The 26,601-nt window shown below is 33.4% G+C and overlaps 1 protein-coding gene across 2 annotated transcripts; it reads left to right on the plus strand.

Annotated features, from left to right (window-relative positions):
• The first annotated feature begins 17,104 nt into the window (after positions 1 to 17,104).
• On the plus strand, positions 17,105 to 26,333 carry LOC125836549 (potassium transporter 11-like). 2 transcript variants are annotated; one of them, XM_049515730.1, is made up of 8 exons: positions 17,105 to 17,674; positions 18,204 to 18,429; positions 19,633 to 19,878; positions 21,284 to 21,334; positions 21,447 to 21,707; positions 21,816 to 21,987; positions 24,082 to 24,332; positions 25,266 to 26,333. In XM_049515730.1, exons 1-8 carry the CDS (start codon positions 17,546 to 17,548, stop codon positions 26,306 to 26,308), a joined length of 2,379 nt encoding a protein of 792 aa, XP_049371687.1. In that variant the 5' UTR covers positions 17,105 to 17,545; the 3' UTR covers positions 26,309 to 26,333. The 2 variants fall into 2 exon arrangements, with proteins under 2 accessions (XP_049371687.1, XP_049371688.1); XM_049515731.1 differs by lacking the exons at positions 17,105 to 17,674; positions 18,204 to 18,429 and adding an exon at positions 18,828 to 18,934.
• The last annotated feature ends 268 nt before the right edge of the window (positions 26,334 to 26,601 follow it).

Genomic DNA, 26,601 nt, shown 5'->3' on the forward strand with positions numbered 1-26,601 from the left:
ATAACACCATGGAATCAATCGACTCTGTTTATTTTCCCCAATTTGCAAATTCGTTTGATCATATTTCTTGGGGCTTGACGGAGACAGGCGCCTTCTCAGTTAGCTCTGCAATATGAGATGATGCATCTGGAAATTAACATTGACTCACTACAGTTGGTGCACCTACTAAACTCACCACTGTTTCATGACTCTCCTTTGTTAATTGATTGCAGGTACCTTCTTCGCAGGATGGGTGATCCACAGGCTAGTCATGTTTACAGGGAACAAAACAAACTGCAGATGCTTTAGCTGTTGTTGCCATAACTACTATTTTTGTGGATAATAACACTATGTTGTGTAAAAAAAGGTTAAAAGATGATATCTTGAATGACATAGATTTCTCTTGAATGACATAGATTTCTCTAGAATGCCCTAGTGTAGAAACATAGAAAATTATCTTGAAGAAATATCTAGATATTCTAGAGAAATTGCCTTGAATAAATATCTAGATATCCTAGAGAAATTGCTAAAAGATAAGTTCACTAGAACTTTCTTGTAGATATTCTAGAAAAGATATTTTTATAGTAAATATAGAATAGTCTAGAGCTTGTAATATCTAGAATCATCCCCACATAAGTATAAATAGGGGTGGCTATTGTCATTTGTATACAACAAAAAACAAACCTAAGAACAACTCAAATAAAAGAGTCTTCTTCTATAAACAAATTCTCCTTTCTAGCTTCCTCTTCCTTAGTTGAATCTTTCGATCTTAGTTAACGATCTTGGGCCAGCAAAAGAGTTCTCGGGTTATACTTTTCTTCTGCTAGTCTCTACATGGTATCAGAGTCATAACCATACATTGGTTTTTGGGTTTATTTCAAGATCGGGTTGGTGATAGATTCAATTAGTTTGTGTACATGGATTTTAGCCGTGTTAATGGATTGGGGATGGAGTTGTTGAATCAGTCCAATTACAAGGTATGGAATCATACCTTGTGGGAGAGGATTTGTGGGATGTTGTTAATAGGAATGACACAAATCCTCCTACAGACGGACCGGAAAATAGCAGTGCGTACAAGAAGTGGAAGCAGATTAATGCGAAGGCGGAGTTCATTCTGAAGAGGACAATCTCTTTCGATTTATTTGATCACGTTATAAAGTGTAAATCAGATCATGAAATATGGAGGACCTTCGATCGCTTGTTCAACAAAAAGAATGAAGCTTGGCTGCAGATATTGGAGAATGAATTGGCTAACACCACTCAAGGTAATCTTTCTATCTCCGAGTATTTTTTTAAAGATTAAGAACTTATGTTCTGAGATATGTTTATTGAATCTGGAGGAGGTTATTTCTGAAGCACGAATGAGAAGAATAGTCATTCGTGGGTTGAAATCTAATTATATTCCATTTGTGACGTTGATTCAAGGATGGGCTCAACAGCCATCCTTGGAGGAATTTGAAAATTTGTTGTCGTCACAGGAATTACTAGCCAAGTAGTTGGCTAGTGTATTTGTCAAAGAAGGAGAAGAAAATGCTCTTGTAGCCAACAAGAGGAACTTTAAAGGAAAACAAGAGATGTGCCACACTCTCGATCCTCAGGTGGTTCACGTTCACCTAGAGAGAAGGAAGAGTCTTCTAACTATTATGGTAAGAAGCCTCTCAGATGCTACCGTTGTGGTGAAGTAGGGCACATAAAAAGATATTGTCGAGCCAAGGAGAGCAATATGGCTCAAAAAGTTACTAAAGAAGAAGAGTGGGAACAATGTTTAGTAGCTGAGGCTCGAGCAGTAGATGTCATGATTTCCATCAATCTTGAAGGAAATTGGATCGAGGATCTAGAATATAATATAGCCGATCACGTGGAGAAGCAAAAAACTGATGTTATCGACATGAAGCAAGAAATTTTTGAGGATGTTCTCAGTGGTGACAGGGTAGCTATTATTGAATAAATCAAAAAAGAAGATCTTGAACATACAATATCAGAAACTACATGTGCTAGTGGCAACCTTTACAAAGAAAGCATTGAAGGAGATGTATTGGAAGCGGCAGTATATGGTCAATCATCTGCAATATCAGGGTCAATTAATGATTCAGAGAAAATTTTGAAAGCAGATGGATAAAGTAGAGATCAAATAGAGAAAGAAGCTCATATTGAAGTCTCAAAGATAAACGATATGATTTCTGAAGCTGCCAAAAAATCTATCGAGGAGACGATAAGAGAATATGACAGTGGATCCTATGTTAGTGTTGAGACTTCACAGGAAATTGATAGTGTTTCTCTGGATAATATAATTGTTGAGAAGTTAAGAGAAAGGGGGAGTCTGAGAACTCAACAAGGAGATAATCTATATAGATCAACTGATGATGAAGAATTTTTATCATTTGAAAAAGTAAGAGGAGTTCGGAAGAAATTGCCGAGATTTTCACCAAAACGTGGCTCAAAGCTTCATTTGAGTTCTTCCACGACAAGTGTGGGGTAATTTTAAAAAAAAATCACTTTAGGGGGGAGTGTGAAAAAAAGTTAAAGATGATTTTTTGAATGACATAGATTTCTCTAGAATGCCCTAGTGTAGAAACATAGAAAATTATCTTGAAGAAAAATCTTGATATTCTAGAGAAGTTGTCTTGAATAAATATTTAGATATTCTAGAGAAATTGCTAGAAGCTAAGTTCACTAGAACTTTCTTATAGATATTCTAGAGAAGATATTTTTGTAGTAAATGTAGAATAGTCTAGAGCCATGTAATATCTAGAACCATCCCCAAATAAGTATAAATAAGGGTGGCTATTGTCATTTGTATACAACCAAAAACAAACCTAAGAACAACTCAAATAAAAGAGTCTTCTTCCATAAACAAGTTCTCAATTCTAGCTTCATCTTCCTTAGTTGAATCTTCCAATCTTAGTTAACGATCTTGGGCTAGCAGAAGGGTTCTCGGGTTATACTTTTCTTCTGCTATTCTCTACAGTTTTGGAACTCTCCAGCATCCTTGACAGATATTTTGCAGGATGACAAAAATGGGGAGTTGTATAGTAGAAGAGTGCAGGCTGCGTCCCACTCCAGTAGGTTAATGTTTAATACTAGTTTCGCTAGGCAGGTTGTACATACATCGTCTGCTAGTTCAGTTGTTTCTGTAGTGCCACAGCCAACTTATGACCCTGTAAACTTTTTTTGTTATATGCTATTTACTCCTTTCTGACCAAAAATAAAAAAGAATCAGTTCTATGTTGTGAGAACAATCAATTTTTCAAGAAATTGAATTTTTAATTTAATACTAATATTTAATTTTATATGCACATTTATATATTAAAAATAAACAAACTTAATCTATAATATAAAGATAGCATCTTTAATCTAAATACTCCTAAATACAGACTGATTGGGTTGGTTCCTTCGTTCTATATATTTGGAAAGTCTGTTTTCTTAATTTTCTTTTTAACTAATGGAATGACAAATGGATAATGTTATTTTTATAGATTAATTCAAGGTGCATGCATTCTATTTCTCTTGTCTTTTATACCAGTTTAATTTGTGAATGTTCCACTAATGCCTAAATTCATTTTCTTACTATCGTAATTGTAAAAATATATTGTATTTTCAGTATATTAATGCAATTAGAATTCTCTTCATGTCACCTTTATTATTCTTGCAAGCTAAATATAATTATTATATTCGTTAGAAACAAACTGTTTGCTCTATACATACAACTGTGATTAGGAGTGTTCATGGTTTGGATAAAAACCGATCCAAACCGATAAAATAAAACCGATTATATTTGGGTTTGATTTGGTTTGGTTTTAGATTTTTGAAAATCGATAGTATTTGGTTTGGTTATGATTCTATTCGAAAAACCAAAGAAAATAACCGAACCGAACCGATGAATTAAATACATATATTTTATTAATATACATACTTAATATATTATTTTTATAAACAATTTTAAAGATCTTATACATATTTTCATTAAAATTTCTTTATAATTTACTTATTGAAAGCAAAAATGTCCAAGATGAAACATTTATCTTATTAATTTCATGTATATGAGTGTCTATGGCAATTTTTTGTGGACTGAAAATGTTATTGTCTCTTCCTTCTAGGCCAATATAGTGAATTTTAAAGCTTTATTGATGGAGTATTAAATTTAGTGATCGAAAGTTTAGTAATTTAAGTCATTCTAACTATTTTTCGTTTTGAATGGATTGTTGTAACTTTTTTTACATTTTCAATGAATTGTTTCTTTTATTTTTGTGTATGGTTAATAACCGAACCAAACCAAATAGAAATCGATAACCACCGAACCGATAAATGTATATTATATTTGGTTTGGTTTGGTTTTGATAATTTTAAAACCGATTAAGTTGGTTTGATTTTGGTTTTGACCAATAACCGATCCAAATCAACCCATGAACACCCCTGGCTTTTTTCCCAGCGATGCCTCCAACTCGAGATTTTGATTCATAGAACTGGCCATCAAATATATATCGTGATTATAAATATATATTGTATTTTCAGCATATTAGTGCAATTAGGATTCTCTTCATGTGACCTTCATTCATTTTGCAAGCTAAGTATAATTATTATATTCGTAAAGGAAAGAGTTGTTTAATCAATAAATATATACAACTTTAATATAAAGTTGTTTCTTCTATTTCCCTTGTCTTTTATGCTAGTTTAATTTGTAAATGTTCCTCTAATGCCTAAGTTTGTTTTCTTGCTACTGCAACAAATATAAATTGTATTTTCAACATATTAATGCAATTATGATTATCCTAATGTGAAATTTATTTTTGGAAAAAGGGTCTGATATATCCCTCATCTTGGTCATTTAGAGCTGATATGTCCCTCGTTATGAAAGTGACTCATATATACTCTTACCGTTGTACAAACGGCTCACATATACCCCAACTCTTACAAAACGGCTCACATTTACCCTAACTTCCCATGATGATAAATCAGTTTCTGAGGATTATGAAGATGATGGAAGTCATACTGAAGATCAATCTCGTAGTAAGTTCACAAAATGAATCTCTCTAGTCCTTTGAATAAAGACACAACTTAATTCTGACAAGATTTTAATTTAATATGCAGATGACAGGAAACTGAATAATCAAAATGCATGTCTAATTCTTAATCAGGCTGCTTTTAGTAATATATTATAACTGGAGGGTTGCTGAACCAATTTTAAAGAAGAATCTGAGATTTGTTCGTGAACATGTATTGTATTTTGGAACAATACTTCACATTGCAGCATTAGCAAGAAGCACCTGATATGTGCAAGGGCTAATGAAACTGACAAAAGCAGATGACTTGGAAGTGAAAAATAAATTTGGGGATACGGCATTCTATTGGGTGCATTGAAATTGGTAAAGCAATGAGGGAAATTAAGGAATAACAATCTACCAAACATCCCTTGTGACGATGGACGATTAACAATCAATCTAGCAGCTTTGTATGGGTTTAAAGCTATGGTATTATACCTTTTTGATGTCACGAGTTTTGATGGGATACAGCAAGAAGATCGCTTAGACCTTCTTCGGCGAGTGAGTTGTATGGTAAGCTACACAAAACACATTTTTTGTATACTACATTCTCAAGTTTCTTTTTCTGTTTTTTCATAACGAACTAGCTGCTAGTGATGTTTATTTATATTATTGCTGCGTACAGATCATATGTATCGCTAAAGTTAATACGGTTTTTTTCTTGCAGATCATGTTGCATTAAATATATTCAACAAGGACAAAGAATTAGCCAGTAAGATGTTACAATTAGGAAACAGTGAAATCTTATCTATAAGCTCCTCCTTAGAATGCAGAGGAAACTTGAAGAAATTCAGTGGAGCTTAATTATTCTTCTCCACTATGGAGAGAATTTATTAATTACACGTAAGATCTACTGGACTTTAACTAATAAGTAGACAGACATTCCTTTAATTTGAGACAATCCGTTTGTTTAATTTGTAGTGCTAAAATTGCTTCAAAAAATTCAGGGGAAAGATATGTACAGAAGAAACTAGCACTTGAGAAGCTATGGACGGGGAGTGTAAAAGAAGGGGAAAGGTGGATGAAAGACACGGCTAATTCTTGTATGCTTGTGGCAACTTTGATTGCCACAATGGTCTTTTCTGCTGGATTCACTGTGCCAGGCGGTTATAACAGTGATAATGGCATTCCAATATTGCTAAAATTGTATGGATTTAGGATCTTTGTCATATCAGATGCAGTGGCTCTATTCAGCTCAATCGTTTCCATCATTATGTTCTTGTCCATTCTGACATCTCGCTATGCTGAAGATGACTTTCTTGTGTCATTGCCTACAAAGCTATTGTTTGGACACACAATGCTGTTTGTCTCGATATTTAGCATGTTCTTGGCTTTTGCAGCAACCTTCTTTTTGGTCTATAGTAATCATATGGGTTGGGAACCAAAACTCATTGCTGCTTGTGCTGGTGTTCCTTTAGCTTTATTTGGGTGTTTACAGTATAAACTGTGGTTTGATCTCGACATATTGGTCCAAGTTTCTTTTTAGACCGGGAAAACAAAGTATCTTTTAACAACAATCAGAGCCTTCACTTCACTTCAAGTATATTGTCGGTATTTTACATTCTTATGTAATAAGATCCAGGATTCTTGGAGGTGCCTTATTCAAACTACTCCTAAATTTCTAATTGTAACGTTTGTTTATGAAACTTGAGAGAATTCTCCATCAATAAAATGCTATTTGGGATTGGTAATTAACAGATTTAGCAAATTGAATTTCTATTCTCAAGTGATTTATTAAACAATAATAGCCAAACCAACACATTGCTATTGAACAACTATAATAGTTAATTGATGTGATAATTATATTATTCTTGTAGGAAAAAAAATCCCCTGCTTTATAAACATGTCATAGTAAAATGAAAACTAAGTGATCATCTATTTAATCGATTTTATATATGACGACAAAAAAAAAATGTGTATTATCACTCTCTATCCAACCATTAGTCAAAGAGTTTATATTATATTATTGTGCTCAAACGCAAGCAGAATTATTTATTCCATCTTTGTACTGATTCGTTGATCTTCCCATTTAAATAATAATATTTATTATTTTTCTATATCTACTGCATTAGTTTATTAATTGACCTAAAATGTCTAAGAAGAATTATGATGTGATCGACCAGAGTGACCAAACACAAACAAAAAGATCAACTAATTTTGATCCATTGCCAGTTGTTGAACCCAGTGGCGTAGCTATGTGGACGAAATGTTGATAATCGAAAAATTATATTATATGTATGTAAAAATAATACTATGTGTAGTAATTTTAGATATATATATATAATCGTAAATATCTTTAACGAGATTTCTGACTTCGTGATTAATTATACCTTGAATGCTAGTGTTCAAAATGAAAGGAAAAGTTGAACATATCATGCTCAATGTTATTTTTCGTTTGAGCTTTAGATCCTCTGTTGGTTAATTCAATATATATGTTATACAAATGCTATTTTGATGAAAATTACATCCAATGACTTTACTAGACGTGGATGGTCTTGAACTTTTGACATTCGCTTGTCTCATAAGCAAATTCTCACGATCAAAAGTCAAAACTTGTTAAGTTTGAAATTTTGCCAATGGAACAAGTGGAGGTCAAAAGTTCAAGACTATCGAGATGGACCATCTCCAAGGTCATTCTTGTAAATCACTTTGTTATTTTGTGTTGTCCTAATCAAGATGCACTTTTTTTTTTAACAAAAGTGGTTAAACATTGAACTTTAGCTACTCCATTCGTTCCTATTTATGGGGTAGTTTCTAATGGGCCTAAAAATCTGCCTACAATAAGGCCCAATTCTAATTGATTCCAAACGTAGGAACACAACATAAAAACAGTTTTTAGTACCAATAAATATAACATTAACAAAAAGTGTTAAAGTTTTTACTAGTATTAATTAATTATCATTAGATTCAATGTGGCTATAAGAGACATTTTACAAAGAGTGTCAATGGCCACTAAAAATACACATTTAACAACAAGTAAGCTATTGTCGTTAATTAATTATCGATAAAAATCATTTTGGGTGTTCGTGGAATATTAGTACTATATTAGCAACCAAAAGGTAGCATGAGTATTATATTCCACTATAGCTTCTAAGGTCAACCTTAAAATCTTTGTGCTAATCACAATCAATTAAGGTACTTTATAACAAAATCCATAAAGGAAGGCTACTAATTTAAAATTAATCTCACTTACTTCCTAATTAAAAAAAGAAGAGACTCAACTAAGAGTATTTTATTAAGAATACAAATCATGTTCCATAGCACTAACATGAGCATATAATTTATACTAAGATTCATTTTGTCCGAATCTTTAGAATAATGTCAACCCTAATGGCCTATATATTTATATATTAATAATTATATATTTTTCTTGTTTGTATTCGAAGCAAACGTGCAAAGACCAAATCAAAATTTACTTACTCTTATTTCAATTCATTTCAACATTAATAGCACTCTTAAATACACTAATCTGAATTGTGATGGAATGTTGAGATCTTTTTATTATTAATTAGATGTTTTAGGTTCGAGTTCAGAAATAGAAAAAAGATCATGTTAAAAACGTCATTTCTAAAATGAATTGTGCAATATCTGAGATCAAATTTAAATGAAATCCAACGGAGAAAAAAAAAACACTATTAAATCCTATACTACAATTGTACAAGGATCTAGATCCTTTTTGGATATTCCTTTGTACTAAACCTACATTTTTTGGTGAAATAAATGTATGCCAAGTACTATTCCTACTAGTAATTATTATACTATAGTATATATTTAATTAATTTCTCTTTATTGTTTGACTATTACTCTATATATTTTGCATAGAAAATTTACTGAAATATGTTACCATTTCCTCTACTCCAATCAAGGTAGCACTGTTTCATTAGGTACTAATTTTATTTTATTTTATTTTTTCGTTTAAACTTAAGTCTCTTTTTCCATGAAAGTCTAATCGTTGATCAAGAATTGATAAAGATAAATCTTAGATGTTTGTATGATTACAAATCATCTCGTTATGAATGAAATAAAAATACTTAAAGTTAAATTATTTTTAATCAATTTTTGGTTTGTGAACATGTTAAATTGATAAAATATTTATTTTATCAGTTTTTCCTTAATGGTTCGATCTTCAGTTTAATTGATAAGAAATGCTCATACGATCATATATACACGATATTAATAAAATAGAAATAGTAGAAAAATGAAAGTACAACACAAAATTCTACGTTGATCACTTTTGTTTAAGACAATATTGCTTGAATTCGTTCTAAAAGCATGCATGCAATAAATTGTGAAAACAACATTAATTATTTGTCTTTGTCACAATCAAATCTAAAATTGAGAAGAGAGAAAGTAATACTAGTTTGCTCGAGATGAGAGAAAGTGTCGTGATAGAGAGACACAGGCTAGTTTGTGTTGCCTATGGTCGAAAGTAAAACTAAAATTTAGGAAATAGAGTCGGTAAATGTTAAAGTCGTTGTTATATAAGTAGGAGTAAACTAGTAATTTTAATATAATCTTATTAGGTTATGGATTAAACCATTAATCAGAATCATAAAATCAAATCAATAATTCAATTAAAAAAATTACAAAAATCATTAATCTAATAATTTAATATCGATAAACCAATAATATTTCTTTTAATTCGATTTATTGGTTAAATTAATTTTTGCACACTCCTATTAAAAAAGTAAAATATGTTATATAAATTAAGAGAATGTATATGTTTTGGATTCGTAACTAAATGTTCCGATTTGATTTAGGGAAAATTGTATATAATAGCAAACTATTAATTCAAATTAAATGCTATAAATATAGTTTGATTTAATTGTACCTCATAGCAAACTGTTGCTATTTCACCTCTCTCCTGGTGAATCTTGCTCGCCACTCTCGTTCTCTCCCTCGCCTCTCTCCTTTTTTATACAAACGCAAGTGTATAAAGTGCTTGTGTTTGTATAAAGCGAGAGAAAATTGTGTATATACATATATTTTAGTTCCCCTCCCTCCCCTCTCCCAAATCTCGCTCACCACTCTCCCAAATCTCGCTCTCTCACTCGCCTCTCTCACTTTATACAAAAAAAGCAAATTGTATAAAATGCGTTTGTGTTTGTATAAAGCGAGAGAAAATTGTATATATACATATATTTTCGTTCCCCTCTCTCCCCTCTCCCAAATCTCGCTCGCCACTCTCCCAGATTTCGCTCGCTCACTCGCCTCTCTCACTTTATACAATTGATCTTTTTGTATATGTATACCAAAGCAGATTATACAACTGCTTTCTTTTGTATATGTATAGCGAAATATACATAGTTATGTTTGCTATGGAGCGTAATTATGCAAATTTTACTATAACATACAAATATGAATTTTGTGTTTGCTATATGTGAAAGTTGTTCTTTGATTTATTAGGAAGCATTTTCGCTTGTCAAAGTTCAGAACTGAATTTAATGTCATAATCATATTCCTCTTCTAGCATATGAGGTATAGATCTGTTTTGCTTTTCTTCTAGCATTTGTTTTCGTCAAAATTAAAACATTTAAATCTGAATATAACGTGTATATGAAAGATTAAGGTTTTATAATTAGATTTTAACATTGAATGATTAAGATTATTTATTTTTAATATCAAAATATGTATAATTATGTTTTTTATAAACATAATAAATATACAATTCAAATAAAAAATATAAATTTTATTTAATAGTTTTAAAAAATATTTATATTAACTAGTGATAGTGGAGATGATTTGTACGTAGTAGTAGTGATATTGGTAATGGATAGTGTTAATGACTTGTAATGGTGATGGTGAAAGTTATGATGATGAAAATGATTCGTATTGTCATGACTGGCATCATGAAAATGATTATAATGGTGAAATTGATCGATGTAAGTAGACGGGGATGTTGGTGGTGATGACCGAAAAAATCATGTTTGGTTGACGGTGTATCAATGGTACGCTTCATAGATTTTCATAAAATGAAATCATAAAATTAAAGATACATCATAGAATTTACGGTCCGTGCTTCGAGGCTTCGCCTCACCTTGTGTTGCGTAAAACGCATCACCTCGGATCGTCACCTTTTAAAACATTGAAGTTTAAATTACCCATGTGACATTATTCACAAAATTTCATGAGGAATTAAGATCTCTTAGCCATTTAAAAAATTAATAGAAAAAAAATTTCAGGTCTCTTATGTATAAAAATATGAATCTATTATTTGTATAATTAATTTTTTTTATAAAAAAACAGACATTTTATAAGTCACCTACAAAATCAATTCTTCCAAATTTTACTCTGAAATTCTAATTTTCATTTTATTGTTTAATTTTTTAGATATATGGCGATAAAATGGCCAATGAAGGCTATTTCTGTGATCTTTGATTCTACACTTGCCAAATCAATAACTTGTTTTTGTTATTTGTGCACAAAAATAAACCTTTTATATTACTTCTATAAGAAAAACAAATAGTAGAAATAAAGAAACAAAAACCACGTCGTTTCACTTTCTCAATTATTTGTTAAATAGTTGACCTAGTAATTTTTAATTCAACATACTTTTAGCCCTATTGCTCAGTTTCCCACCTAATGTCCAAAATTCATATTAGAGTTGTACTAAATTTGAATTTACGTCAGAAAGTCCCATATTGAGAGAAAAAGTGTTCCATAACAAAGACGATTATATATCTAAAAAAGTCAAATTTAAAACATTTGATTAAAAATAAAGGAATACATATCACTCCGCACCCTCCGATCTTCTATATGATCTATGTACATTATTCCCAATTATTTATTGCCTAAGACTGACCTTATTTTTTTTAATGACAAGAGATCATGTGCCTGCTTTTGGCATTTATTGAATTGTTAGATCAACATCGACAATGATATTATGTTAAACAAATAACAATTCCCTTAATTCAATGCACGGTATCAAGATCTATAAATCCATTATTACTTGATTAACATTTAACAGGGAAATATAACTTTGAAATTGTATGTTATTTTCGACTTTATTATTCATAGTGCAAACTTCCACGATCTTCCAATAATATAATGTGCTCAGATTTTGGTACATATTCAATCAATTTTCAATAAAATCTTGATTGATATTTCATTAATTGATCTAGATATAACTGCACCAATAGTTTTAAATTAATTCAATTATAGATTCTAATAACAATTAATACAATGATTTGATCCTAAATTGATCGCACAAATATTCAGTTTCATCGTACATACTACCTCCGTCCACTTTTAATTGTCGTAGTTTCTTTTTTTAGAGTCAAACAATAATAATTTTGACTAAAATTTTCAGATGTAATTTTTCATCATTTTGATATGCAAAAAAATAATGGAATTTATAGAACTTTTCGTATAGTTTTTGAATATTTAAAAATTTTATTTAAAATATCAAATTAATGTAATCTAATTTAACTTTGAAAATTAATCAAATTGACTTTTAAAAAACGCAACATGACAATTAAAAGTCGACAGAGAAAGGAGTATATATATACTCCCTCCGTCCCATTTTATATGTCACAATTTTACTTTGCACTTGCATTAAGAAATGATGTAATTTTACCCTTCTAACCTTATTTAATTTTTTTGGAACTCAAGTTTTCAATCAATGAATATGAATTACTCCCTCCGTCTCATTTTATATGTCATCTTTTTACTTTGCATTTGCATTAAAAAATTATGTAACTTTACCCTTCTACCCTTATTTAATTTTTTTAGAACTTAAGTTTTCAATCAATGAATATGAATTAATTTCTTTTGATTAACTAATTTAACCAATGAACATGAATCATTTACTTAGCTTCTCTAAGTTGGTCAAATGTATATTTTCAAGGCTAATAACTCACAAGGTTAAAAAAGAAATAATATGGTAATTTATGCATTGATTTTATGAAATAACAAGTATTATGGACCAACTATTTATAGAAAGGGATGACATATAAAATGGGACGGAGGGAGTAATTTATTTTGATTAATTAATTTAACCAATGAACATGAATCATTTACTTAACTTTTCTAAGTTGATCAAATGTATGTTTTCAATGCTAATAACTCACAAGGGTAAAAAAGTGTTACGACCCATACCGTCGTGATTGGCACCCACACTAACCATTCGGTGGGAGAACCACTACTACAACAAAACTAAGCAACTAAAACAATACTAAGGCAATTAAGTTACGGAAGAAAGTTAATTAACTAACAAATGCAGAAATTTAATACCCAGAACCTGAAAGTCAATGTACCAAAACATCTAATCAATGATCCAAGTCTAAACAAGAAGGGATAAATCCCCAACTAATGAACTAATCAACTAACTAGAATAAATATCTAAGTCCGAAAATGATGGACAAAGACGAAAGAGAATTTCATGGCAGCCTGAAAGAATTGGCTCACCCTTGAATTCGAAGTGTCGATCACTGATCTTCTAAGCGAGGTCTGTCAGTAGTCGCGTAAAGATGCCCTGTACTCAACAAAAATAAGAGCAAGTGCAGAATCAGTACACAACCACAGTGTACTGGTAGGATCACGCGGCTATCCCACCAGTGCAACATAAACAAGTCAAACAACATTACAATCACTTGCATATATATCAACATCTACAATATTATCAACATGCTCATCAATATGCATTTATCACAAATCATTGGTCCTCTCACGGAACCCAAACTCAAATAGTTAGCATGCCGAAACGTGGCAACCGATCCCATATTTATGTCGGAACGTGGCAACCGATCCCATTTTTATGCCGAAACGTGGCAACCGATCCAAGTTAGATATGCCGAAACGTGGCAACCGATCCCATTCACACACCACAATCACAATCACTAGTACATCATCAAAATCATACATTTACATCATGATTTCATGGCAATGATATTCATCTATCTCATTTACAATATGTGTGGTCAATATTGCAACATTCATATATACACAAGTATCATAATAAAGCAAGAACAAGCATACATCACACAAATATAGAATCACAACCATCACCTACCTCGAAACAAGCTTGAAACCCTAAGAAACTTGATCATTTCCTTTCCGGATTCGTTTCGCTTGTTCTTAGTCTACAAACAATCACAATAACACGGAAATCAACAAACAATCGTTAATTACCCGAAACTATAACAATTTTATGAACCCTAGATCTAACCCGTGGTCTCAAACATCCAAACTAGGGTTGTTTCCACCATAGAATCTATAACAAAACCTTCCCCTCATCAATATTCACCCATTCTATTACATTTTACGGATCGAGAAACGGATTCGGGGAGTGAAAAGCTTACATTTAGCCTCAAGAATGGTGAAAAATGAGTAGAAATCGTCTGGGGGTCGTTCCTTAGCTCTAAAAGTCGAAAAGTGTCAAATAAGGCCATTTAAAGGTTTATTAATGACATTAAGTCGCATCTGGCCGGCCACAGCGGCCCTCATTCCGCTGTAGCGGCGGCGCCAAAGCGATATCAAGTCCCGTTATAGCGGCATTTTCGAACTAGTGAGCTATCCATCATTTTCTACGATTTCAAGTCCCGTCATACCCACTACAGCGCCACATGTCCCGCTATAGCGTCCCCACCAAAGCGGACAGACTCCCGCCAAAGCGACACAAACGAAACCAGATAGTCAACTGAAGAAATTCCAAAATCCCCTTTCACTACACATCTCTAACCCACGATGATCAGAAAATACCCCTCACGCTAAGATCGATTCTGTGAGTTCTACTCGCCCGAATTCAATTTCGTAAAGTCGTACGAATTCCTTAACAAGTTATCTAACCACTCATGCAATCAAAACTATAATTACTCCACCCGATTGTTACCAGATTTACCCACACCTCAATGACTCTGATTTCGTCCAAAACTGGACAAGGTTGGGAAGATTCAAGTACTACGAAAAAGTTTTTCCAGCCCCAATTTTTCCCTCGTTGGCATTTCTATAACGACGGAACCCGATCGTTACAAAAAGGAACAATATGCTAATTTATGCATTGATTTTATGAAATGACAAGTATTATGGACTAACTATTTATAAAAAGGAATGACATATAAAATGGGACGGAGGGAGTAATATATTAGAATTCAATTCTATCTTTACATCATTGTTGACTCATGAATATCTAAAATTGCACTCACTATTCAATCACCATCAAATAATGATATAGCTCAAACTATCAAACTACTCACATATGTTCAAAGCTTTAATTTTAAAAGTGATTATTTCTTACATGAATCCGAATTATATGAATTGTAAGAGTATCAGACATCGAATGATTAGAAACAAATCAATTAAATTGAAATCATGCATCTACAGAAAGTCAAACACACACACATATATATAAATTAAAAAAACACCCTTTCCCCCTTCCCTATACCTACCCTAATGGAGAAAAGAAAAAAAATGAAAATTCAAAAGTTTTATTTTTCTATTTTTGGACAGATAAGAGTGAAATCTTTGATCTTATCATTGAAGAGATTATTGGTTAAGAAAAAAATTAGATTTATGTTACATCATCATATGAAAATTCAATGAAAGTAGACACTAATTAAACAAAATACGTCATGCATGTAAACATTATTTTAAAACTTGGAAAAAAAAAACTAGAATTAATGTAAAAAACTACAAACTATATGGATTTCCATCATCAAATTTTGTGGGTCCTCAAGCATGTGAACACTCTTTAAGCTACAATAATTAGGGAATAATATTAAATTTTAAAATATTGTCACAAATATATGAACCTACGTATATTAATTATTAAATAAATGTTTTGTGTCTTTTTCTTATATCTTTCTTTTATTATGAAGAACCAAATTAAATAATACATGAATTTGTTAATACAAAAATGGTAGGTTTTAACATCACATGAATTACACAATATTGGTAGGCCTAATTTTTTTTCTTTTTATTTATGCTTTATACTAAAAGGGAAAAAAATAATCTGATCAAATCATTTTCAAATCGTATTAAAGCCTAAATTCATCCTCTTAATACCTATTTAGTGGCTTTGCTGATGATAATATATTATTTAACTTTTTGTTTGTCCTTTTTGCTTTAGTTTAATCTTTTAATTTGATTGATTAATAAGCAAGAACTATTTTTCCTTCATAGATGTTAAGGTTGATGCATTGCTCGTGAAATTATATGGAGTAAATATAGGGTTGATGAATTATCGAATGATGATTGATACGTGGCGATTATAATTCGATATGAAAAGATAATTAATTTAATTTTAAAAATAAAATACTAGATACGAGATATCGAATAGTTTGAATTATGTTGAAAACATGACCATTAGAGAAAAAATTGATATTCGCCAATCCTTACTTAGGTGCATACTCATTAGCACCTTGTTTGGATTATTGTTAATTGCACATTATATTGTATTATATATTTAAATATAATATTTGTTTTGATTGTTACGCAAATTTTATTGTACCATATCGTTTAAATTTATTATTAGTAAACTACAAAAAAAACCAATTTTATATAACAATCGATTTGTGTGATCATATATTTTCTTCTTATTTTATCTGTATTTATTATTTAATAATCATATTTTATTTTTTATCTTGTCTTTTTATAGTAGCTCTATGTATCATACTTTTCTTACGAGTTTATCATTCAAATTATAAATATATGACATTATGCAACAAGAAGATATAATATATCCAAACATTGTATTCATTTAAATAATATAATATTATATGATACATTATAAAATAATACTACATAATAATTATTCAAACAAAGTGATATGTGTTAATATGTATATCTAAGTTGATTAAATTTGAATTTGCATTAAAAAAAATTCACCCCAAACGTTGGTGACCTCTCTCTCTTTCTCTGTCCGCCACGCCAGCAGAACAAATATGACATCTCTCTCTATCTGACCTTGAGAGAGAAGAGAGAGACAAAAGAAGCATATGAAAACGATGGAATTTTCTGTTTTGATTCGTAATTTCTTCTTCCTCAGGAGAGGAACATAGCACATATATAGGGGGAAAATGAGGAGATGAGTTCCTGTTGAAGCCGCAGGATGCACAGGAACTAACATAAAGAAAGAAGGAAAAAAAAAAGACCCCCCAAAAAACTGACTTTTCTTTGTGCAGACGTAAATTCATCTTTTATCTGTCGGTTCATGAATTGGGGGTTTTCTCATTTCCTCATAGTTGAATTTATTTGGGTTCAAAATTGAATTTTGAACCATTTTTGGGAAAAGAAGGAGAATTGGGTATTTAGCTAAATTGGGAAAACAGGTTTCTGAATTGGTTTCTTGATTTTCTGTGGCTTTTATTGATTGGAGTTGGATTTCGAGCTGACCCCACTCATGAAAAATTTATATGATTGGTGTTCTTGAACTGTTTCATTTCCAGTTTTGACTTTTTGGTAAACTCATTTTGGAAGTTGATCAGTTCTTTGAATTGAATTGAGTGTTCATTTAGGTTGATTAGAAAGGTTAGGTGGTTGAATGTTGTCTATTAGGTTTGCATCTTCTTGAATCATAGTTGTCTTGAAAGATGGCTTCAGGGATGGGGCTTGATGAAGACAGTGGTGAAACTAAAGGAGGCATGTGGGATTTAGACCAAAAGCTTGATCAGCCTATGGATGAAGAGGCAGGAAGACTAAGAAATATGTATAGAGAAAAGGTAAGATGTAGCTTTTCTTCTAGTTTACTTGATTGATGCACTTTTACTCTTTTCTGCTTGCTTTAATATTTTTCTTTTATTCAGGGGACTAATTTGTTATATGTAATTGAATAGTCTATTGTATCTTCTAATTCATCTTAATGTTGGTTGAATTACTCTTTTGATCCTAGCATGTTTCTCGATTCATGTCATGTGGAAGGCTGTTTTTCTTCTCCTTGTCGCCCTTTGGGTGGGGGTAGGTGGCTCGGTGGAGGGTAGGGTGTGGGAAGATAATTTTTCATGTTGAAAACCTGTTGACTTCATGTTTATGAACTCAAAAGTAGATGATGTCTTATTGGTGAGCAATTGACAAATATTGATTTGGTACCTATATACAGATGTTCTATAGTCATGTTTTTACTTATTATGAGTGTTTATGATCCCATTATTGTGAGTATTTGGTTGATTACGGAATGGAGTAAATTATGAGTTCATTTTTTGTTGTGATCACTCATTCTCCCAGTGTGCTGATTCAGTTGTCTTAATTCAGACTTTCTCGTCATTGTTGCTTCTGCGGCTTGCTTTTCAGAGTCTGGGAGTGGTTTATGGAGACTTGGGGACGTCTCCTTTGTATGTGTTCTACAATACATTTCCCCATGGAATTGATGATCCAGAGGATGTCATTGGCGCACTTTCACTAATTATATATTCCCTCACACTTATCCCTCTCCTCAAATATGTTTTCATAGTTTGTAGAGCAAACGACAATGGTCAAGGTAAGCTAGTTCCGGAGTTCAAGTCACTCATCTGATTTAGTTGATGATTATGTATTATGCATGTCTCATGGTTTTTAAGTTTTGCTTGCCGTCATACTGAGCTGCTTTCCTGTATGAAATGTTTATTCCACTGGTAGCTGTAACTTTCAAGAGAAATGTTGCTAAGACATTGTTGAAACAGGATGTTACTGGCTTAACTTGATTAGGCACCTTTTTATTGGCTGGACAGGTTGGGTCTTTTTGCTCCCTTGTCCAGTTAATGCAGTTTCAAGACTGGTCAAGTTGGAGAGAACCCTTCAATTCTGGCTTAAACTGACGTAGCAGTTCAGCAGTGAAGTTGGGTTGAAGTAGTCAAAAGGATTTGTATGCTTGTTTGTGTGTCTGTCTATGTGAGAGATAGAGATATAGAGATGAAACTATAAGGATGCAACTTAACCAACAGCCCTTGTTTATGAATTACACAAACAAATTGAAAATATGCTCAGCCGTAGGTCTCAATGCGTGAGTATGTTGTTTTTCCCCCCTTTGGAGTAATTGCGCGAAAGAGGCTGCGATGATGACCATGTTTTACTTTTTGGGCAAGATTTGACCTTGTTATTGTCTGTTTTTAAAAATCTCCATTTACAGAGACTTCTTCTCTTCTCTCCCTTAAAAATCTCTACTTCTCCGCTGTTTCAGAAGAAAAAGAAAATAAATTGAACAGGGCAAGGATCAAAGAAGTTGCAGAAGTTGAAAATGTCGAAATGATTAAAGGGTGAATGAAAATTTTAGATTGTATTGCAATTTGAGAAAAGCTTGCTGGATAATACTGTTAAGATATATAGTTGTTTGCTAAGTATATCTTAATTTCACATGGAGATGCAGTTACTATATGTTGAATTTAAAGATCATTTTGCCTATCAATTGAAGTTAATTATTTACTGCAATAAATGAAGTTAAGATCATTTTGCTTATGTTGACAATGTTAGAGACACATCATGAAGGTAGTGAACTTAGCTCATTCTACATTTACATTTAAGGACTTTGCATTTTGCATGCATTCATTTGATATTGGTATTTAAGTTAACTTAATTTCCTTTTTTCTCATGTGCTTTACATTTTTCATAAATCAACTCCCAACTGTAGAGCAATATGAAAGATATGTTCTCTAATTAATGCATGAAAAAGTTAAAGAGGATAAAATTGAGTTTTATGTCTTTTCAGGTGGGACTTTTGCTCTTTATTCTTTGTTATGTCGCCATGCTAAGATAAAGACAATTCCCAACCAACACCGGACAGATGAAGAGCTGACAACTTATAGTCGCAGCACATTCCATGAGCACTCATTTGCTGCAAAAACAAAAAGATGGTTGGAGGCATATCCGTTCAGGAAGAACTCGCTTCTTATTCTTGTAGTTATAGGCACTTGCACGGTAATAGGTGATGGAATTCTTACTCCGGCTATATCAGGTACTTGTTTGAAGCTTGTCTTTTACTTGTCGTCTACTGGATTGACAGAAGGTCATTATTCTAGTTTATGGTGAAAAAATTTACAATCGGTAGGATATGATTGCAACCTGAATGACCTAAATCCATCAAGGACCAGCTTAACCCTCGATAAAAATGCACAACCTAGTAGAGACAACACCTCGTATAGCCTATGATGGATAACTAAAGGTGGTAGTGTTCATTAGTAATTCTGATCAAAAGAGAAAGTTTAATCCGATTGAATGCCACAATTTTTATTTTTTGAGGAAGTAACATATTCCCGTATGTCATATGAATCTTCAGCACAAAGATTGTGCTGGAAGCCAAAAGGTGTTTACAACAAAAACCAAGATACAATCCTTGCTCTTCTTACAAGGAATCTAAAACCTGTAGAATAGAATCTAGATCATCAATATATTTAGCTTCACACCAAAAACAAAAAAGGAGAATGCAGTTCTTCTTGATCTTCTGAATAGTACTAGCTGTATCTTCAAAACATCTGAAGTTTCTATCCTTCCAGACAGTCCATCAAATAGCTGCTGGGACAATATTCCATCTGGCTTTGTTGGTAGTATTTTTCCCCTTCATCATTCCAACATGATAGAAAGTCAATTGTTCATCCTGGCATTGCCCATCTAATATCCCTGAGGTCGAGAACAAGTCCCACAGATGACTAGTCACTTTGCATTATAGGAACGGATGGCTGATTGTCTTGGCCTCTTGGCCACAAAAGTAGCACCTTGAACAAATTGATATACCCCTTTTCCTCGGATTGTCCTGGTTTAGAGCAGCTTCTTTCACTACCAGCCAAGTAAAGCATGCCACTTTATATGGTATCTTTACTCTTTGTATATGTTTCCTGCCAATGCCACAATTAGAAACGGAAGTAAGTGTTTCGTAGTACTGAGATCAAGGCACTTAAGTCCTTTAGAAAAGAATGACTTGATTCAGAGTATGAAATTAATCTATTTTGTGTTTGTTCTCAATTCAGAATACACTTTTTAATTCTTTAAAAAATAAAATTTATGCATTTAGAAATTACTAAAAAGAGACTTTTTTTTATAATTATAATAATAAGAGAGAAGTATTGAAAACACCCCTAAACTCGGCGTGTATCTAAGTTTAGTTAGTCAAGTAGAGGGGTGTTTTTAAGGTTGTCAATAGTTCGGGAATGAAACTAATAATTATGCCAAGTTCAGGGATGTTTTCAATACTGTTCTCTAACAATAATAAAATATTTTAGTCAAAAGGAAAATGGTTTAGTTCTGGTGTGATAGAGTATGAGAAATCTTATGAAGATTTATACTCTATATTTTGGTTTATGTTTCTATTAGTTTTTATGTTCTAAGTTTATGATGAAGAACTTATTCGGGAAAAAAATTCTCAGTTCTTTCAGCTTCCGGTGGGATCAAGGTGGACCATCCAAAGATGAGTAATGGTACTATTCTACTTATTTGTTAACACCACTTTTTTTCCTTTGTTGATTCATCTTCTTAACCGCTTCTGTTTTAATCATTTTCCATGACTTTAATATCCATCCTTTGATGCAGATGTTGTAGTGATTGTTGCTGTCATTATATTAGTTGGTTTATTTAGCGTACAACACTACGGCACAGACAGGGTTGGTTGGCTGTTTGCTCCAGTTGTGCTGCTTTGGTTTCTTTTAGTAGGAGGTATTGGCATCTTCAACATCTGGAAATATGATAGCTCTGTTGTGAGGGCCTTTTCTCCTGTGTACATATATAGATATTTTAGGAGGAGAAAGAAAGACAGTTGGACATCCCTGGGAGGAATAATGCTCAGCATCACAGGTTTTATCCTCTTCACAAACATCTCTTCGAATTGTCATATCTCAATAGCTTCTTAGATGGTTAAGAATGACCGTTTGAATTCTGATAGTTCCTTGTTGACTACTTCAGGAACAGAGGCACTTTTTGCTGATCTTGCTCATTTTCCGGTGTCAGCAATACAGCTTGCTTTCACAGTCATTGTTTTCCCTTGCCTTCTTTTAACATATATGGGGCAAGCAGCATACCTCATGCAAAATAAGGAACATGTTGTCGATGCATTCTACCGTTCTATTCCAGGCATGTTTTGCTTTCTTAACTTGAATAAATGTTGTTACATCTATTGGTTTTGGTCCACGTTGGTGTCAAAATCGATTAGTAGTGTGAATGCTAATGAGTTGTATGTCAATAGAGCTTAGAGTATGTTTTCATTGACAGCTGTCAGTTTGCATGTCCCTAGTTTTCTAAACTTTTTTCCTGATATGTCCCTAACTTACCTAACTTTTGTCATTAGAGCATACTTTGTGAATTGGAAGAAGTAAAGAAAAAGTATGTCGACTCTGGTCACAAAGTGAGACAGCTAGAATGGACTTGTTGCAAGTTAAGACTGTGTTGGTAAACCGGTTTAGAAAAGGAGAACCCAAGACCAAATTTTATCCAATGAATATTTTCCAGTTTCTCTAAAATATTCCTTTACAGAAAGCAGTACTCTTGAATCATGCACTGAATACTCTTTCAAAACTGAATCATGCACTGAATACTACTGAAGCTAAAAACCCTTTCTCCTACAAATGATAAATTAAGAGAGGCAGTCTTAAGGTGCTGTGCCTTTCTTTTAACATTACCAGTTTCAAAAATAGTCTTAAGGTGCTGTGCCCTTCGGCCCAAAAGATGCGCCTTGCTCGAGTTATACTTGAAGATACTGCAGTCTTCCTGCTCCACTAAACTTTGCCTTTGAAAATTAGTTTTACTTGTTAGATTGCACTCCTTGTTTTCATTGTAATGGTCTAATGGATACTAGATTCTCTTTATAAGTCAAAATGCTTTTGTTGATGTCACATCAAGACTTATATTGTGTGTAGATTAAGCTTTCAAAAAATTCCATTCAAATCTGTATAACATGTGGATTCTATTCCATGTTTTCACTGTAATGGAAACTAGATTCTTTTTATAAGTCAAGGTGCTTTTGTTGACGTCTCATCAAGGTTTATGTTGAGTGTAGATTAAGCTTGCAAAGAAATCCACCCCACTGATCTGTATAACATGGAGTATCCTTTCTACATCAGAAGTACAGATGGAATAAAGAAGAGATAGTTACTCTCCCCATCGGACTTCCAATTCCTTCAAAACGCTTCTGTTCCTTTCTCCCATTTTCAGCCAAAAATGCAGAAACATGATACTTTCCACAACACATTTTTCTCTTGCTTCATATCTCAATCTCCAAGTCACCAGTAATTTTCCACGGTTCTAGGTAGCACCCAGGCCACATCAAACATGGCATACACCTAGGATAGTAACTCTGTAGTTAAGATACAGTAAAGCAATGTGTGATTGTATCTAACCCACTTCCCTTACAGAAGCAGTGCTAACTAACTATTATCATCCTCTTGCTTCTCATATTGCCTGTCATTAGGAGAGCACTTCCATGAGACAATTAGGTGAAGAAAGCTTTTCTCTTGGGTACTCATGTCTTCCATATTTGTATCCACATAGGCCTCGAGTCCCTTCCTCGAACCCCCTTCCCCGTGAATAATACAATCATAATAGAACTTATCCAAGAAGTTCTTTGATGATGACCCTTACCAAATGTTGTCTTCTTGTCCAGAGCTAGTATAACTGTAGATCTTCTGGGAAAAGACATCGAGATCATTCCAACTCATATGTTGATGGGCATTTTCATTACACTTGACATCCATCTTTTCTGAGAAGATCTGCTTGTAGCCTCCTTGTTAGTTGTGATAAAAAATAGATTATGAAGAATTTGTCTTTCCAAGTTGAGTTCCCACACCAAACATCAGAATGTATTCCGTGGCCATTTCTGACCGTGGAGCTGATGGATCTAAAGAACTCATTCCAATATTATAATCCATCCATTTTATCTAGTGATGTGTCAGACACTTGCGACCTGCTCTATTCCAGTAATTATGCCTCAATTCTACACTACCATTTTTGTCGTCAATGACTGCTCAAAGTTTAAGGATAGTTGTCTGAATACTCTGGTACCCGATTTATACGTTAGTTTTTTACAGTCTTTAGAAGGGAGCATTTTGCTGCCCTTTTTTTGAAAAACAAGGGTTAAAAGAAAATGGAAATTCTGTTACTAGTGAAGCTGACACCAAAAGCTAAAGTGTGAAGTTGTAATGTCTTTGACAGATCATCTCTTTGGTAATGCAGATAGCATATACTGGCCAGTTTTTATTGTTGCAACATTAGCTGCTATCGTTGCAAGTCAAGCAACAATCACCGCTACGTTTTCAATAATCAAGCAAGCTCTGGCACATGGCTGTTTCCCAAGAGTCAAGGTAGTACATACATCAAAGAAGTTCCTCGGCCAGATATACATTCCTGATATAAATTGGATCCTTATGGTTCTTTGCATCGCTGTGACTGCTGGATTCAGAAATCAAAGCCAAATTGGCAACGCATATGGTGAGTATGTGTGTTGAATATAATATTGCTTGATTTTGTTTGACTTTACCTGATGCAAAATACAGATAAATGTGATGTGGCTGGTTGTGTGGTTTCTGAAACTGCTGCTTAAGGATATGTTAGAAGGACCTTTACGTGTGAGAACAGTAGGATGACATTAGAGAGGAGTTTTCAGTAGCAATCGCTTTGTAGCAGGGATCTGCCATGAGCACATACTTGTTTATCCTAATTATAGATAAATCAACCGATAGTATACAAAATTGGGTTTCATGGTGATGCTACTGAAGATGATATAATTGAAGAAAGTAGAGGGGAAGTCAACCAAAATTTGAACTACAGAGAAGCATTTTAGAGAGTCAAGGCTTTTTAACTTAGTAAAAGACATTTTCTTACTGCTCCTTAGGAGCTCCCACCCTTTTTGCTCCCTGGTGACTCGAACCCACAACCTTAGGGTTGGAGGGTGCTTACCATCCGAGCAAAATCTCAATTGTCAAAAAGTAAAACATAATATATGCTCTGCAAGGTTAATAAGCATGGAGTTGTTCATTGGATTCTGGAAAAACTACTTCGTTAGGATTGGGGAGTTGCTGCTATACTTCTTAAATAGCATGGATTCTCCCGTACAACTCTTTTCTCATCTGAATTTTAAAGACCCCCCTGCCTTATTCTCTTATCCCCGTCAAGCTCTACCCTACCCAAATTTTGTCTTGTAAAGAAAATGAAGCTGAGATGAGATAAGGTAGGATAGTGCTACCCTAAAAGAAAACAACTTAGATATGTAGACTTAGTTTTGCATAAAAATGACCTGTTAAATGAAGATGTAACACGTAAAATTAAATAGGATGGCTGAAACAGAGTCCTGCATTTGACATTAACCCCATGTGGAACACCTCACGTGAAACTTACATATTAATGTAGCATTTTCTTGAACAGGAACGGCAGTTGTGATAGTCATGTTGGTGACGACATTCCTCATGACCTTAATAATGTTATTAGTTTGGCGCTGCCATTGGGTTCTTGTCCTTGTCTTCACCTTCTTATCTCTGGTGGTTGAATGTACCTACTTCTCTGCGGTGCTATTTAAGGTTGATCAGGGTGGTTGGGTTCCACTTGTGATTGCTGCAGCTTTTTTTGTCATCATGTATGTCTGGCATTACGGAACTGTGAAACGTTATGAATTTGAAATGCACAGCAAGGTATCAATGGCATGGATTCTTGGGCTTGGCCCCAGCTTAGGACTTGTACGTGTCCCTGGGATAGGACTTGTCTACACCGAGCTAGCTAGTGGAGTGCCACATATCTTTTCTCACTTCATCACAAATCTGCCAGCTGTACATTCAGTTGTAGTATTTGTCTGTGTGAAGTATCTTCCAGTTTACACTGTTCCAGAAGACGAGAGGTTCCTCATGAAGCGCATAGGACCCAAGAGTTTTCACATGTTCCGTTGTGTTGCAAGGTATGGTTACAAAGACCTCCATAAGAAAGATGAGGAGTTCGAGAGAAAGCTATTTGATAACCTCTTCCTGTTTGTCCGGCTGGAGAATATGATGGAAGGTTGCTCTGACTCCGATGAATACAGCTTATACGGGCAGCAAACTCAGCATTCAGCGAGTTACCTACTGCGAAGTAATGGCAACTCAACTACAGGAGATAATGACTTCACAAGTTCGACAGTGGACTCAATAATTCCTGTTAAATCTCCTACTCAAGGGAACAACACAGTCACATCATCAGGCCGTGAGAGCAGCCAGGCAGAAGCGGATGAAATGGAATTCTTAAATCGTTGTAGAGATGCTGGGGTTGTACACATTCTTGGAAACACTGTGGTTAGAGCAAGGAGGGACTCTAGGTTCTACAAGAAAATTGCTATCGACTATATATATGCGTTTCTTAGGAAAATATGCAGGGAAAATAGTGTAATCTTCAATGTCCCTCATGAGAGCCTACTAAATGTTGGACAGATATTCTATGTATAATTTTTTGTTTCAACAAATGAATGAATGATCTAATCAAAGGATATTATCTATCTATCATGAGATCTGTAGTACACCAAAAATGGTTACTGAGATTAATGGATGTTCTGCATGACATCTTTTTGACATTAACATGTGTTTAACTTCCATCTTGAAACTTTGCTGCAAGTGCTTATGTATTGCATTGAGCAGAAGTGATTATTGGGTAATAGACACTAGTTATAGGAAGAATCCTGGTAATCTTCATTAATGTGATGGTCCTCCCTTTAACCTTCATTAATGCCAAAGAGCTTAGC

The sequence above is a fragment of the Solanum verrucosum genome, unplaced genomic scaffold (assembly GCF_900185275.1).
Source record: "Solanum verrucosum unplaced genomic scaffold, falcon-dt-bn FXZP01000278.1, whole genome shotgun sequence".
Lineage (NCBI taxonomy): Eukaryota > Viridiplantae > Streptophyta > Magnoliopsida > Solanales > Solanaceae > Solanum > Solanum verrucosum.

Bases quoted from the DNA above. Each gene is read 5' to 3' on its own strand.
- LOC125836549 (XM_049515730.1), top strand. From the start codon at position 17,546: ATGGCTTCAGGGATGGGGCTTGATGAAGACAGTGGTGAAACTAAAGGA. The intron at 17,675-18,203 runs GTAAGATGTAGC...GTCTTAATTCAG, and splicing joins GAAATATGTATAGAGAAAAG to ACTTTCTCGTCATTGTTGCT. The intron at 24,333-25,265 runs GTGAGTATGTGT...TTTCTTGAACAG, and splicing joins CCAAATTGGCAACGCATATG to GAACGGCAGTTGTGATAGTC.